At 33.8% G+C, this 17,526-nt stretch overlaps 1 protein-coding gene across 5 annotated transcripts in view; it reads right to left on the reverse strand.

The window, feature by feature from the left end:
* Positions 1-17,526, reverse strand: part of FCHO2 (FCH domain only 2) — a 95,090-nt gene that overhangs the window by 31,432 nt on the left and 46,132 nt on the right. For all 5 annotated transcript variants that reach the window (XM_001232743.7, XM_040655693.2, XM_015277664.4 and 2 more), the window contains exons 9-12: positions 13,931-13,975; positions 11,688-11,760; positions 7,988-8,012; positions 871-925 (exon numbers count right to left, since the gene is read on the reverse strand). In XM_001232743.7, coding sequence (XP_001232744.3) covers positions 871-925; positions 7,988-8,012; positions 11,688-11,760; positions 13,931-13,975 — 198 coding nt within the window. The remainder of the gene's footprint in view (positions 1-870; positions 926-7,987; positions 8,013-11,687; positions 11,761-13,930; positions 13,976-17,526) is intronic.

The following is a 17,526-nucleotide window of genomic DNA, read 5'->3' on the forward strand; positions in this document are numbered from 1 at the left end:
ACCAGCAAGCAAACTTTCCTGGGGGCAACAGAAGAATATTCAGCAAAGTTGATCAGAGCAGAGAAGCTCTGAAGGATTGACTCAAGGTGCTTTCAACTCAAAACATTTTTTTACTATTTAAGGAAAATGCAAGTGCAAATTTACCTTTCATTTCTAGTCTCTTCCAAGAAAAGCAGAATATACACCCAAAAATTAGTGATTTTGCTAAGGGCTTGCTTAGACCTATCTTAAACCAGATCTCAGGTCCTGAGCACAGCCTGTTTCTGATGGGAGACGGAGGAAAAAATCCTTTTCTTCAGAGAAAGAGCAGAAAAAGAGCATCCATGAAAAAATGACTCATGGCAAAAACCGTATCTACTTACCACAACAATTATTAACATACAATAAAAACTGCGTGTGGTGGAATGACTTCACTAACAAACAGAAGTTCTATTTCTGGACTGCTGGCACTCCTAATCTTTCTAATGATGTTATAAGACTGTGGAGAGTGTGTAGGTATAGAACTGGTAACTGCTTATCATGCTTAAGATAGTTCTACTTCATGAACTCTCTGAAAGCTTTTCACGGAGAAAGATCTGCATGGCTACCTTAAAGTTTTTGTTCACATCTTTGTTGTCTTTAGACAAAGAACATCCTTTTACCATTCCTAATACATCAGATTTAAATTTTAACATTTACACACACACACACACGGAATCGAGGCTAGACAAAATTCTACATAGTTTGCAGAAACCGTGAACAGAAGAATGCAAATTTGAAACACAAGTACAATGACATCTTCCTCTGCTTAACTGTTTAAGCAGTATTCTCCCCCTTCAAAACATTATTACAAGATCAAATAAATTAGCACAGTAATAGTGAAAAGGATATCCTGTGTTGCTTCTGGTTTAATGCTGTATCCTTCATCATCTACGTCAGGAATGTTCTAAAAACAACAAGAAAAAAATGGTATTGACAAATAACTAAAAAAAATATTCTTAAGTTTAACTGGATCTTACATAATTGCCAAATTGAAATTTGATTAAGATGGCTAATTAAAGTAATAACTGTTTAACATAAATTATTGCAGTTATCTCAAGTTATTCTCTATATATCGAAAGTAGAAAATGCAACAAAACAAGCTCCGCATTTCCTATGAAAATCTATTTCCTCTGAGTTTTAATCACCTGCTCTTACTGGTATGCTACCAAAAGGGTCAGAAAACAACAGAAGTATGTTAGGTAAATAAGCCTACAATTCTTTTTGCCCCAAACAATTGCCCAGTTTCTACTTCTAATTCCTTCAGTTAAACCACTGAGGGCTCTGATGATGCAGGAGCATAATATTTACTAAGCACTAGTCAAAGCTTCAGCATGCAAGTAAAAGCATTCCAGGTTACATGGCTTGCAAATTTTATCCCCCTTGAAAAGTCAGCAAGACTGTACTGGTGCTTCAGCAAAAGCTATTTACATTAAGTAAAAACCATGGATGAAACTTAAAATACATCTCCAGCACCGTCCTGGATTTTAAAAGCTACTGAACAACCTGGAACTTCAGTTTTTCAGGTTTTGCAGGTAATTAAATATAAATTGAGAAAATTACACTAAAAATCATTTAGAATGCCTGGCTAAGGACTTCGTTTCATAAAAGCACTTTGGAACAGAGATAAACAAGTTTCTAATATGATAATCTCAATTTTAATAATATGGGGAAAAAAAAGCCACGCTTGTGTACGTTGCATATAGATTGATATACTTTCGTATGTGGCTAATTACCCCATTTAAAACAGAAGAATAAATAAAAAGACCATGAGTGACTTCGTGGACTGAGACACCATAGCTAAGATTATCATATAAAAAAACAGAACCCAGACATCTTCAGCATGTACTGATTTTACCAGTGTCAATTTTTTAATAAACATCAAGATTCATATTAAAAAAAAAAAGATATTTATTCTAATGTACCATTGGTTTATCTGCATTGTATTTGAAAACAGGTAGTGGGAGGCAGTCTGAATGAAAGCAAAACACACATTATGGCCAAAATACATCTTTCTGATATAAGTCATGAGATATAAGAAGATAACTTACACTAGAAGCAAGTGAGCTAGCAAATAGCCAGTGAATCTAAAATTTGAACTCAGGTTTAAAGACATATTCAGCTTGAATAGATTTAGATAAGGATAAAATTGCTGTCCTTCTTTAGAAATCACAAATGGGGTGTCTTATATTTTACTTGGAGATTCTCCTCTGCATATCCTTCTAAACTTAGCAATTGTGAATTAAATGGAATGAATTTAAATAAAGATCAAACTTTTTGCCAAGAGGATTAAGAAACACGATGCTGTTCAGGATAGTGACACCATACCTAATTAGAAAGCACATCAAACTAAAGACAGTAAAAATGTATAAACTCATACCATTAAATACAGACCATTTAGATGCAATTTATTCAAACTTTTAAGACATGGCCTTCACCACTATTTGATGTTAAAAAAAAAAAAAAAAAAAAAAGAAGAAGAAAAAAAGAACCAGAGAAAAAAAATGTAATAAGAGTAGGATCACACGGTCCAGTACCTTAGCTCTACTTGCTCAAATCAGGGTTCTTAGCTACGCTTGACCTCAGGCTGACCTTGTTTATATGCCAAAATACACTAATGAAACCTGACATCCAAGTAAACAGAACAAAAACATATAGCTAGAGGGTTCTTGTATGTTCTTACTGCAACTTCTGAATTCTGAAGTGACCGTAGTTGTCATAATAGTCAATTTTCAATAGATAAGGATCATTCATGGTTAAGATGAATTGAAAAACTACCAAAGTCTTTAAACGTACAACATTTAGTTTTTTCTTCCAGCCTGGATATATATGTAAAAGATATTATTACTGGGGACATACAACACAAATAACAGAGCTGGCAAATATGCCTGCTTTGATTTAAAATTGGGAAAAAAAACTCAGTTTGCAGAACATGTTCTCATTGCATTATTTTAATCCATTCTCTAAAATAAATTGCATCTGTCAAAGGTGCTAAAATCTTCATGTTCTTAAGAGTATTTAGTATTTGATCTCTTAGTATTTTTGCCTTAACTACTTCTGATCTAGCAAAAATATTTGTAACAACTATTTATCATCAATGTCACTTCAGCACATAGCTTTTATGCATAACTTTAGGCAAAAAGTCAGTTAATATGCCCATAACAGAATTTGACTTGTAAGTCTTTCTTCCTATTTTGAAATTTAAATATATAATTTAAAGTTACAGACTTTATATAGTCTAAGCAGAATCAGAAATCATTAGCTTTATATTTCCAGGTTTCTCAGTGATTCAGATTGATCTTGTAAAAATTTCTGATCATTCTTAAAACATTTTCTGCTTTCTTTAACACAGTACTAAAATTGTGTTTTTGTGTAAACTAGTAAAAAAAGGGTGGATACCAACTGTGTCATATATGAGTAGCATGTGACCTAAAAATCTTACAAATTAATTAATTTCAAAATACTGTTTTCATGGAGAACTGCCTTCCTTACTTTCTAAAACGTGAGACTATTATTTACTAATATCACATTTCTTAATGTGATAAGCAGCAGAAGACACAGCTCTTTCAGTAAATTATATATTCACAAATTTCATGTTAAGGAACATATTTGCATTTACTTTGCTAGGCCTCCTCCAAACTCCCACAAAGACACAACTGCATGTCAGGTGTGTCTTTTAAGTACCACGCACGCTACAGTCAAGTCCTGATCTTTCCACCATGCAGAAATGAGGAAAAAATCCACAACATCCACTTCTGAATTTCATCACAGAGGAAGATCTTCTCTGCAAACTTTGGTTTTCCATAATAAGTAGCTGTTAGTATGATTAGGAATTGAGGTTTAGCCCCTCCATAATAACTCTATTTATAATTTCCAGGGGGGAAGAAAAAACAAAAAAAGCTCAGTATGGATATGATTTGAATTCTGGATCTTTGCAGATGTGATACAACACATTACTGTTTCAGGTAATATATAGTTTCAAGTGTATACATACATAGGTGCATACATATACATACGTAAGTATACATATACATGTATACATATATATATACACATGTATAAAAACTACTACGTTCGTAACTTTTCCTTGGCCTTAGTAAGTTTCACAAACTTTCTGGGCTGAATTTCTTTTTGAAGAAATATAACAAAAGGACATAATAAATAACAAAATAAAACTGCATATACAAGAAGTATGAGGACTTAGAATTCTATTGCCAAAACTCATTTTCAGAGTTTTGGTCAATTAATTAAATGTTATGTCCCACCTATATTCTAAAAACAATGGGAGAAACCAAACTGCTACCATGTTGTTGATTCCTCCAAGGTAGATTGGAAGTAAAAGAGAAGAACATTTGAAGCATTCTGCAGTCTAGCTACTTCTTTTTTCCCTTCATCAGCAACAGCAGCACTGCTCGTAGGTCAGTCACTGAGCCAAAAAACAAAGAACCTTAACTGAAGATTTCTGCCTTTCTTCTCGGCAATCTACACTGGTTATGAGAGCTTCTTATCTCATCTTCCTCAAAGTATGCATCAAATTACCACTGAGCTGAACAGTTTACTACTTCTTTTTTTGCCATATGAATTCTCTGTCATTGTACTGAAGAAGACTGACTTCTTCCTGTACATTTAGGCAGAGAAAACTCAAAGTAAGCAGTTGAAGCTTGTAGCCTGAAAGAGCAGGAAAAGGATCCTCTCCACTTTTAATACATTTGAGATGCAAATATGACCCAGGTAAACCCTGAATTACGTAGGTTTTAATTACATTCTCAGCCTCTTCTCTTTACGAAACCTAGTAACACATACATACACAAAAACCCACAACAACGTGGAAGAAGAAATTAAGCAGTCTCACTGACAGAGATGCAAAAAGAAAAACAAGGTATTTGGAGTGTTCCACCTGCACTGTGGTTAGAAAGGCTCATATCCTGTAACAGCAGCAGCTATTCTAAATAGGTCAGAACAAAACATTACAAAATGTAAGCAAAGAAAAAGACTGAATATAAAAATTTAAATATAATTAAGGCTATACTTATTCTCCACTAATTAAGAGTATGATACTTCCAAATCCAGCCATTTCTTAGCAATAAAAAGTCTATAAATCTACATAATCTGAATTAAATTATAGACATGAGGTTAATGAAATTTTTTTGGATGTCTCAGCATATTTGTTTTCATTGTGGTTTCCTATATAATAAAAAAGTCCAGCATTACATTCTGTGCATTTGTGACTCCCTTCTTAATTACTTTTGAACTTACTGGACAATTTCAAATGGATTTGACAGAACAGAGGACTCAAAGATAATTGCATTACTACAGTTTTCATGAAAAAAGGCAGTGAAGTAGAAGAGAGAGATCTGCCAGTATTCCAAACAGGGGAAGGTCTGCAATCAAAACTCAGACGTTACTGGGCTGAGTGAAATCTTTACCAATCTGAGTGAAAATGCTTTACCAAAAGAAAAATTCTGCTAGACCTTTTAACTTCCTGTAGACCTAGGAACGTGTCAGACTTATGGGAAACAAGACAATTAGTTCGGCCCACATAATAACTTACTAGGTAATGAACACATATACACAGCCAAACTTCAGCTGTTATCTCTTTCCTGTATACACACTGTTAGCTTTCTACTTTCTTAATTATCAAGCCTAATCTTAATGGAAGTTACATGTATAGACTGATACATAACAATGTAGCAGTTTTTAATCTGCATTATTCATTTTGGACTAGTGAGTAGAACCAGATAGAACTATCTACTTAACATATGTTCAAAGACCCACAGTATCACACAGAACTGGTAGATCAAGTATTTAAGTCAATTCTTACTTGATCTTTAATTTCTAAAAATACAATATATGTAGTGCAGCGTGTATAACCATAACTAACTGCAGTGTGGTTACCTCCTACAACCCTTCCTCTAAAGAGAAAAACAATTAGAATTCTTGACAAATTAACAAAAGCCACCTTTTAGAAAAGATAATGTTAATATAAAATCCAGACGTTGAGATTTTCTTGAGTCACCAAAGATGAAAGTCACAATCTTAATCATAATTAAAGGGCACTTTAAGTTAAGTTGAATTTTCTGAGAACTCATCCATGTATTTTCTAGCAATCAAATAAAAAATAACGGCTTATTTTCTTTCTTCAATAATACTATTTCAAGTTCAATTTCTTGAAATTCATAATTCATTGCAAAGATATGCACAAAAAAAATCCACATAGAGATAACAATATGGATAGTAGTAACTGATTTAAGTTTGAAAAATGAAACAGAAAGGATACGCTTAGATAAGTGTATAGATAAGCTTAACTTAAGATAACCTGAACTTAAGGTAAAAGACAAGAAAAAGAGAAAAATGAGTGAATTGTGACCTTCTGAAGGAGGATGCCAGTCCTAAGCATTAAACCACCCTGGGGACAACTTGATTACAAGGAGTGAGATGAATCTCATCTATAGTACATTGCATAATTTTTCATAACAGTAATGGATTTTGCTATTAAAACATTCTACCACTTAGAATAATACCGTTGCTTGTAGAAAGCAAGAAGAAATGACAGATCAAATTTTAAACTCTAAATGCATGAAAAAAAACAAAGTGCATTAAAAAGAAGAGAAGGCTATGAAACTGTTAGTCTTGTTAAATGCTATGGAAGTTAATTTTTAAAAATAATTGTATTTAGACAGAACAATTTACTTAAATGATTGAAATAGTCTTCCTCATGCAGTCAGAAAGAACGTCAGATTCATTTACAGTTGAATTAATTATTTTCTAAAAATGTAGAGACCAAAATAAGCAAGAAAGAAAATAAACACTGCAAGTCAAACCCAGTTGTGTTTCACTCCACTGACTCAACCTGAACTGTCAAAAGACATTATTTCCTTGAAAAGCCTGATAATTATAGGGATAATTCTAAATTTACTTAGCTTTAAACATACCCAAGGAAAAAAAAATTGCTTTAAAACAAGACGACTTTGTATATGATGAAACAGCTGTCTCATATGATGCTTACAAGGCTCTTCATAGACAGACAGTTATATTACATAGCAAAATTAACCTTTCCTTATTTAGAAAAAAGGTCACATTGGATTTTAAAGAAATATACTCAAAAAAATGTTTTTTACTAGGTACTAAAACCTACAGACACTATATGCAAGAATAAATTTCTACAACAGGTGGATTTGAAGAGTTAAATTGCTTAATATAGTAGGCATGTAAGTGAGCCAAAAAACATGTAAGTCTCTAGGAAGTCACTTAAACCATTCTGTAAATTACTCCCCACCATAGCTACAGGAAGCTCTGACCTCCATTACATATAATTCAAGACAACCTATGTGTTTCCATAAAAACAAAAGGCTTAATTAAGTAAATAAAAAGTGTTAACATTTGCAATTACCCCTTATTTTTATTTTTTTAAAAAAGTAACTTGTGGCACTAAGAGCAATGAAACTGAGAGCAATGAAGAACAGACCATGAAAAAAAATGCATCTAGAAATACTATGCTTAAAGCAATATTTTAAAAAGTATACTGCCATAATCTATTGCAAGCAGTCAAGCAGAACTCCATTAATTTCAGAAGGGTTGTTCAGGGAGATAGTAATAATGCAGAGAAATATGATGACGCAAAATTGGATCCTCATGAAAACATACCGAACCTTTGACTCACTTATAATCTATTAGTCAAGCAGTTCAAACTACTAACTTGCAAAATAAAGTAGCAAATCATTGCTGTAAAAACATCCTGTTTAAAATCTGAAATGGCTGGAAATATAAACATATTAAAGATGAAGATGTCTTTATGTCTTTATGTACTGTGAACTGAGTGGAAGTAACACTTCAGTAATGTTAGTGAAATACTAAATCATTTATCACCTAAGTAATACTTAGTAGGGCCTATACGTAAATCATATTCCATCACATTGCAGTCCCCGATAATGTTAGCATACACATTTGTGTTAGAAATAAGTCTACTTACAACTGAGTCTGCATCTGGACACTCCCTGTTAAAAAAAACAAAGAGAAGGTACAATTACAAAACACACAAATGGTTTTATTCACACTGTCCCAGTACTTCCTTCCTTTAATACTTTCAATTAATTTGGAACACTGAGTTTGACTCATTTGCCTCACAAAGTCTGTTAAAATTTTCACTATGTTACCTACGCATGACTGGATGAGACTTTAAAAAAAGAACAAATAACAAAAAATAAAAATAAAAATAAGCCTCTAAAAATTTTTGCTGGAAACTCCACAGAAGAAAAATTCACAATAAATACTGAAAAACCAAACTCACACCATAGTGAAGACAAAAAGAACCAATGGAAGGCAGGAGTTTCACATTCTATTTTGGATGAATACACTTAAAGAGCCAGGTCTCTGCACACTGTGTGCACAGTAAGTAAAAGTTACCAATCCTAATGAAACATTTTGTACAATAACCAGCTCTTAAAGCAATTAACACTATTCCTGAAGGAATTCAGATCTTTTCTCCCTGCAAATTTCATTCCTAGTTCATGTTTGTTAAGTACAGTTACAGCCAAGCACCAGAAAATGCTGGAAAAAATAAAAGTATCTTAAAAAAACACTTTGGAAAAGTGTTTGACAGGAAGGTAGTGATTACAAAAGCATTACTTATATATGTTATATTCCCTCACAAACTTGGATTAAAGCAGTAACCAATATACACAGAAAGAGAAGGAATTACATTTAAAGTATGTGGTAATACTTCAGGAGTATACATGCCCTCTCCAATCTGCACCTTGGCAAATAACACTGTAAATGCAAGTGCAATTTAAAAACAACATTTTGATGCAGTCAAATTAAAAAATAAAATCTACTTAAGGAAAACAGAGAAAACAAAACTAGCAGAACAACCAGACATGCCACAGAGCATAACTAGAGGAACAAAGATGCAAGAAGAGTTATTTTTGTTGTTGCTATTGCTTTAGATGCTCTCCAGCAAGAAACATGCACATAAAGCTTACCCAAATTCATGCCACATTAATGCCAAAAATCATGTTAACTACAGATTCAGGCACATAAGTTCCAGATTTGAAAATGATGTATCTTACACTATATTTATTGTATGTATATTACACCGTAAGCTTTACTTAACTTAGCATCTTAAGTTTTAGATTAAGATTTAGCTCATAAAATCCAAGATGGATAACCGAGGTTGAAATTTTAAATGTTGCACAGCTGATTAATGTAGCAAATCTTATTATTTGGTAGGTGATTCATTGCTACTGAAGAAAAAGCCTAGCTTTCATTACTTCAATATTAGTGGTAAGTGGACTGTTGGACTAGATGGTGTCTCGGAAGTCTGCTCCAATCTTGGTGATTCTGTGATTCTACAATTCTATGATTCCTTGAAAGGTTAAATGGATTAAATGTAAAAGCTACAGCATCTTTCAAAACAGGTATGATAACCCGCTAAGATGGAAGGTAAAATATAGCATTCAGTCCAGCCTGCTATGGTACTGACAGTGAGATGAAGGATTCTGTCTCTTCTGAACGGCTGCACACAAATGAAAACGTGTGAGTCTAATCGTCCTATGTCTTATCTCCCCCTACTGGTTAAGCTGAATTCAGAGCAACAGAAAATGCTATGTTAAAAGCTATTTTGCAGCCTGAAGAGACAAAGTACCCAAAAGATTCTAAGTGCTGGTGAGGTGGAAAACAAAGACATCAGGTTTTAGATAGATGTACTTCTACATTGCTAGATGCATGACCTTTCAAGATTAAAGGACCAGGTCATGCTTTTATGACAAGGTTATATATTTCAGAAAATGAGGACTCTGTGGGGAAATCTAAGGATTCTAGCTAATAACTAACTCAAACAAATAATGAATAGCAGTGCAATACTTGATTGATCCTGTACAGAAAAAATGGAATACAGCATACTGTGTATGACATTTATCTGTGCAAAAATACCACTAGGTACAATGCCCAGTTTAGGTGTCAACAATTCAGAGACTGATAAACTCTTCACATTACTGATAAACTGAAAAGCCTAGAAACCTTGAGTTACTTATTCTACGTTTGGAAAGTGAGCTCTACACAAGCTAGACAAGCTGCCAGCCCAACTTAATATGAGATTAGGAAAGGACCTCTGTGAGCAGAAAACTTTCTTATACAGAGTTCTATCATGCAGGGACTGTAAGCAGATCATCAGCTGAAGATGAAATCAAGCAAAATTTAGACAAGCAATAAAGAGATGATAAATGACTATTAGAATATTTTACTTAAGAACTTAATGGATCCTCTTTAACTTAGAAACCGAATATGAAAATGCACAATGTTCTAAATATGTAATGTGATAAATTAGGGATTAATGCAAGGATCTTTGTAAAAATCTATGCCATGTGTTATACAGTAGGTCAGTATCATGCAGTTATACTTCTTTCTTACTAACCTCAGCATCTGTTCATTTTTGCATTGTGAGTAAAAATAGAAACAGAAAGTATAATACAAATCAAGTTTAACTTCAAATTGTTGCAAGTAAGGCAACTTATTTCCCCGTTTCAGAGTGGTTGCACTGATTTTAGTTGTCTGCCGATATCACTATGTAATGAACAACAGAAGTTCTCCCAGAGAGAGACAGATGTACAATTTTTCAATGTTAAGTATAATGTATTACGGTAAAGGTAGCTTTTATAAAAGCATTCTGAACCAAGAAAATTTCCTGCTGTTATGGGTGAAGGATACATCTGAGATGAATGAATCTGGAGCTTCTTGGCCTTTACTGACTCCAGAAAAGTAACATTGAGCCTCAAATTTTCCTGGAGGCAGTTTAAATTTATCTCATTATCTGATAAAGAATGAATGGAAGGAGATGCTTGGTTTGCAAGCAAGTTAATGACATACATGACAAGAGATTGGCTTGTGTAATAACTCATTTAGTGGCAATTTTGTTGTTGTTATTGGAAAAGGATTCAAAACTCAATATGCAGAATCACAACTTTGTAATTAAGTAAATGCAAGGAACAATAGGCAAATGAATGAGCACACTGCTGCTCAAAGTTACAAGTCTAGCATCCCAAAAATGTGTAGTAAATCACTTTTTACAGAGATTATAATTTCTAAAACACGTACAAAAACTATTTAAAACACTAATATCATCAAATATTTACAACATTCTAATTTAAGTATTCTAAACTAAATCATCATCAAAAAACTCATACTGTGTAACTGTATTCTTAAATTTTTGCTGACCAAAATCATACTGCATACATTTATTTCAGCATTTACTTCAGCATAAGTGAATACCAAAGAGAGCGCAGAAGAAGGACTAAATCACACAACAGAAATATAGAGGAATGACTTAAAACATGTGACAGCCTGGAGCCTTAACTACATCTTCACAGCAAGAAGAAAAGATATGGTTTAGAAGTATAAACTGTTAAAATTAAACACGAAAAGAAAAATAACTATAAGACACTTCATATGTGTAAAAAATCAGATCTTAGGTAATTAATTTTTTCAGCACTATCTTAAAAAAATTATTTCCTGAGAAGCTCAAATAGCTACAAAAATCATAAATAGCTATGACATTTTCATATTGTCAGTGCTCTTATAAACATGTTATAATGCCAATTTTCATTAAACATCTGCTCAGGTCCATGCTTGCACAAATTTTCATACAAGATAGAACTTCAAGCTGGAAATACACTTACACAGATTCAGTATCTTTTTCTTTTTTCATTATTCCTGATAAACCAAAAGGCTTCCTCTTCCTTGGTTTTATCCCTGCAAAGCAAAACATTTATCATTTAAAGATGAAAGAGAAGAGTATATGTCTAGCTGCGCCAAACTTTGGTGCTTATCAATATCAGTACCTTTTAAACACTGCTATAATGACTGATACAAACAGATAGCAATGGAAATAGTACCGAGCGAAACAAAGGAAACACAAAATATCTGTAATATTATTCCCATGTGCTGTTAGGTGACACACCAATAAAAAAAAATAAAATGCAGTTAAGAAAACACATTACTAATGTGAGTCATTATAAAACTGATTTGCAGTGTATGTACAATTCTCAATGTTCAGTATGCCTGACTGTTAACTCTTTTACAAAAGGTTGAAGCACTGCTAGTTTTGAAGAAAGGGAGTCTGCTCACAGAATCTCAGCAGGAGCTATTTCTCCAACTGAACAGTAGTGTATCAGAACCATGGACAGAATAGCACTTGGATCAGAAGCCAAATCTGCCCCTACCAGCAACTGCACTTCAACACCCAGCTCTTACTTTCCTGAATGATCCTAGTAGCTGCAAGCCACTGATTCCCCTAAGAAGTAGGATCTTTGTTCCATAAAAAAGTGAACATCACTTGGCTCTTCTGCTTATGCTGACTTCATGATTTTCCAGTGTTGTAGCTAGTACTGAGTCTGGGGTCATGCCTCCTCTCTTGTCTTTTTTCCCCACTTTTAGCATGGGTACATATACTTAACCATACTACAGAAAAAAAGTCTTCCTTCATAACCATTTAACATACTAAAATCAAAACTCCTCAATTTTTTTGCTGTAACTAAATATACTGTCTCACTTTAAACAAAATGCACAGCTAAGTGCAAACATCAGATCCAATGAGTCTACAGTTTAGTTTTGACTTAATACACTGTCTGCACCAAACTTTTGAGCAGAAAGGAGGACATAATTTGGTTTCTAAAAGTTTACAACTGGTAGTTCAAGTGTATCATTAAAATAACATTCTATTTTCCTTCATAGAAATACATTACAGGTCTGCTCCAAAAGTAAGGCTCCCTATTTAATGAAGTTGTCCCATGATATCAGAGGCAGATGCTGGTGGTTTGTCAGTAGAGTTTGAAGCCATTGACATTCACTGACACGTGCTGAATGTTTATGGCTATCAAATAAAGAATGTGAGGACAGCAAGGCAGGGCATGGTGCGTTTTGGCAGTGGCAACAGTGGGTAACCTACACTGCTACAGATATTTACAAGTGTAGCATGCAGGCTCATGTTCATCTGTGGTGAAAATGCATAGCTAATGGGGGTGACTCTTGAAAAACAGTGTTTTGTAACTGAGAATTTGCACCATCAAATAGTGTCACTGTGCACTTTGTATCTGATGTAGTTTCCATGGAAATAAATAGGAGGCATTAGTTTTGGAGTGACTTATGTACACAGCACATAAGGAATCTCTCCATTCCTGGAAAGCTTACAGGTGAAATAATTTGAAATTTCTGCAATCAGATAGCTGTAAACTTAGCTGTATCTTATGTTTTCACAGGGGCACAAATAGCTCCAAAATTATTTTAAAATGCTAGTCTGACATTCATATCCAGCCCAAAACAACAACAGATAAAATATCAGAATTGTTTCTTAACAGGGATCCCCCTCATTTCAGTCAAAAAAGAGCTTTAAGTCTCAGCCGCAACCTTGGCAACTTGAGAACTGTCAGCCAGTACAGCTATTCTGTCAGCTCCTCTGTTCCAAAACTAAATACATAGTGTATGCAAAAAAAATAGTTCTTAACCACTTTAAACAATTCCCTAAGTAAAATAAGTTACACCAACAAAGGAAGGCTTTGTGACCATAACATTGCATTAAAATTGGTACAACTAACATGGCAACAATGGAAAGAGTCTGGGCCATATTTTGACACATGTAAATAAAGTTACACAGACATAACTGAACCAAATCCAAACCTCACAAAACATAACGCCTTAGAAAAAGTACATTTATAATAAACATTAAAATTCTCTGACAATGATGCTTTCGGCTTATAAACAATTACCATAGGTCTTATTTTCTTTTAAATTTGTTTCTCAAAATAACAACTGCTTGTTAGTCTGCTAAAATAGTTTCAAGTTAAATACATTCACAAGCCATTAACTGTTTGCTCCATAGTTTCAGATACTATGTACTGCAAATAACTGTGCTACAGTAACTCACCTTCAACTGCACTGGATGTATTACATTCCTCAAATTCAATAGGACCTTAAGTAAATTAGAACGAAAATAAACATTAGATTAAATTTAATTTCAAGTGAAAGTCAAACACCAAAATATTTTATCCACTGCTAATATTTCCTGAAAACACTAGATAATCTATTTAGGATTTTAAATGGTAAAGGAAAACCACAGTGGCACAGCCAACAGTCAAACAGTTGATAAAATCTTACACATAAGGCATATCATTAAATATTTTTACTCCTTCACAGTGAAAAATTATAATTCTAAGGCACACTGTACAAATATAATTTAATATCCTATGTTATTACAACCAGGTGAAACTATTCTGTTTCCTTCTCTCAGTCCAAATTGTATCTATAACATAGCATCAATATAAAACTTTAGATTTATTTTCTTTTAATAGAAGAAGAGCTATGCAAAGAAAAGTCAAAAAAGAAAAAAAAAGGATAGCTATAGCCCTAATCTTGAGATTCACACTCTTCCCGACTTATTTCCTCTGCTTTTTCATAGACAATTACTTGGACAATTAGTAGGGATACAGAGAATCTTAAACACAGCAATAAAGAAGACAAAAACTTCAAAGAAATTATAAAGACTGAGCAAGAAAAAAAATAATAATAAAACCAGTACTGTTTAAGTGCAGTATCTAAGTAAGTTCACTACTACAATTTCCTGTTATATTTGACACAAGATGAAAGACAGGTGTCATTGCAAAGGGCAATTATAACCCTCATTCCTTCAAACAAGCTAAGTCTAGAATTTGTTTAGCCCCAACACAGACCATTTTAGGAAGCTGAGCTGGCAGAAAAGAAATGGATTTCAAAAAGTCGTTGGCAGTGAGTTAGAAAGAATCCCACCAACACCTGAGCAAGTGTTAAGAAAGCAAATAACAACAAGTATAGGGTCCTTGGGCCATGTAGAAAGAGCAGGCTGCAACTGCAGCCACATAAGTGAAAACAACATTGAGCAACGTATCAGTGGGACACAGAGCTCATCTTCACACTTTCGGGGAGTACCCACAAGTTCATAGGTACGTGCATTATAGAAAAATGTGCTTCTGATTCTGTAAGACAGCCAATCTTTCTTTTTCAACTGCTCCTCTAATTGAATTTACCAGCGCTGCTCCAAAAGTAATGCCTCCTGTTTTATGATGTTGTCCCATGATATCAGAGGCAGATGGTGGTGGTTTGTCAGTAGAGGCTGAACCTTCCACCAATGTTCCATTACGTGTTATTGCCATGTGACAGATGGCAGCAGAGGGGCAGTCTGACAGAACGGCGTCTGATATGGAAATCTATAGGAAGTAAAGGTGTGTTGCTGAATTCCTCCATGTGGAAAAAATGGCACCCACTGACATTCATGACCCTTGCTGAACATTTGTGGAGATCAAATAGTGAATGTGAGGACAGTGAGGCAGGGCATGGTGCATTTTGGCAGTGGCAACAGTGAGTGGGTCACCTACACTGGTGCAGATGTTTACAAGTGCAGCATGCAGGCTTATGTTAATCAGTGGTGAAAATGCATAGCTAATGCGGGTGACTCCTGAAAAACAGTGTTTTGTAGCTGAGAATTTGCTATATCAGATAGTGTTATTGTGCTCTTTGTACCTGTTGCAGTCTTTCATGGAAACAAATATAAGGCATTACTTTTGGAGCAGCATACATGTTTCAGTACTGCAAGGGAGGCTGAAAATGATTGAAAATTTTGATTAAAAGAACCGGAAATAAAGCAATTGTGGAAACCTTATATACATAAATTGTTTTCACTCCTAATCCTAAACAAATGTGACAGTAAGTGCTCTAATTTATCTTTTAAATGAAATTAGTATTATTCCAGAACACCTACTAAAAAGCCAAAGTCTATGCATTTTTCAGATGTTCACACTTAAAATAAAAGGTGTGCTTGCAAGCACTTTCCAGTGTTCTCCCTGGCACAACTTTCAAAATGAATGCGGTAATTCTAAGTCTCAAAATAAATAGTTGATATAAACAGATCTTAGAAGTAAGATGAAAAGGTCTGATTTAAACAGTACAAGACAGCAAATCGCTGCGCTGCAATTAAAAATGCCACAGTGAAAATAAATAATTTAGCTATGAATTAGAATTGTGAATTACACAACTGGAATTTATTTGCACTTGATTTGTGTGGTTAATTACCTCAAATGGTTACATTTGTAATGTAACCCCTACAATGTGTATTTAACTCTTGAAGTGTAAAATTGTGTTCAAGTGAGTATAAGTAGTACATTTTGATGACATTTCTCAAATGAAGAGAAGTTATGAATATATCAAACAAAAATAAAGACAATTTAGAAACTGATGATACAAATCCATGCTCAGTAATGATGAACAAATTGAATTATTGTAGACATATTAGCTTAAATCTGCCAGGTGCTTTATTTGAAATCTCACAGATATCTGTATTTATTGTAATAATAACTAAGTCTACATTTTTTTCCTTGATAGTTAAAAAAAAAAGGTGTAAAACCACAATTAGCACAAGAATCTAGCATCATTCATACCCCATTTGTCACAATGCAGTTACTGAGCCTCCAAATGAAGCTTCTGAAAGCAGAAGACCAAAAGGCCGATTTCAAATGTCAATCTTTAACTGCTCTCTTTAAATTTAAATTAATGAAAAACTTCAAATGCAGGTTTAATTATTCAGTATGACAGACAAAATGCAAATTCCAAACAGATCTCTCATTCTACTATACACTGTAAGCACATGGACATTTTAAGCTGCTCTTCCAATCACTCATCCTTTGCTCTTCTTAAATTCATAGTATAGCAAAGTCAGCGTGCTCCACAAGTCAGCAAATCTGCATACCTCACAAGGCAAAACAACAAAAAACGTAGCAACACAGATTCAGAGAACTGCAGACATCTACATACCTATAATGATTTCACCAGCATTTTATTTTAGCTATATTGTTCAAAACACATTGAGAAAGAAGTGCAGAAAAACAGTATAAAACACAGAAGCTGAAGAACAAATGCTTTACTTCTTCAGTACTACAGACGGTACATTTTTCATCAGTTTGCTAGAAATTCAACAGTTTCTCCTATACATACTCTGTTTGGCCAGGAAAAATACAAAAGCCAAGCCAACCACAAACATTCTTTCCCAAAACAAAAACAGAAGGAAAAACTGTAAACAACGAAGTCTTAAACATATTTTGAGAGGAAAACAATTTTAAAAAATAAAACCTTTTCAGAATGCCATCTTTCCTCTTTACCTGTCCCATTTACTACCACCGATCCTCAGACTGTTAAGACTTCCACACTAATGATTAAAATACATAAATATTCCAAGTTCCTGCAAAGCTCATCCTTATTTCAGATATCTTTCAATTTCACTTCAACACAAGCAGAAAACAAAGATTAATACACTGAGTGTTAAAACACATTAAAGTTATACATGTTTGTCTTTGAAGGCAGATTTTTATTTCAGTTTGTTAAGGTCTTAATATTGAGATACAAGAGATACTTGTGTTTAGTACTGAAACACCTCCCGTACTTCATGTCAGTCTTCATCACAATGTGTTCTTTCTTTACATGGATTACTGTAAAAGC

Source organism: Gallus gallus, chromosome Z (assembly GCF_016699485.2).
Source record: "Gallus gallus isolate bGalGal1 chromosome Z, bGalGal1.mat.broiler.GRCg7b, whole genome shotgun sequence".
Lineage (NCBI taxonomy): Eukaryota > Metazoa > Chordata > Aves > Galliformes > Phasianidae > Gallus > Gallus gallus.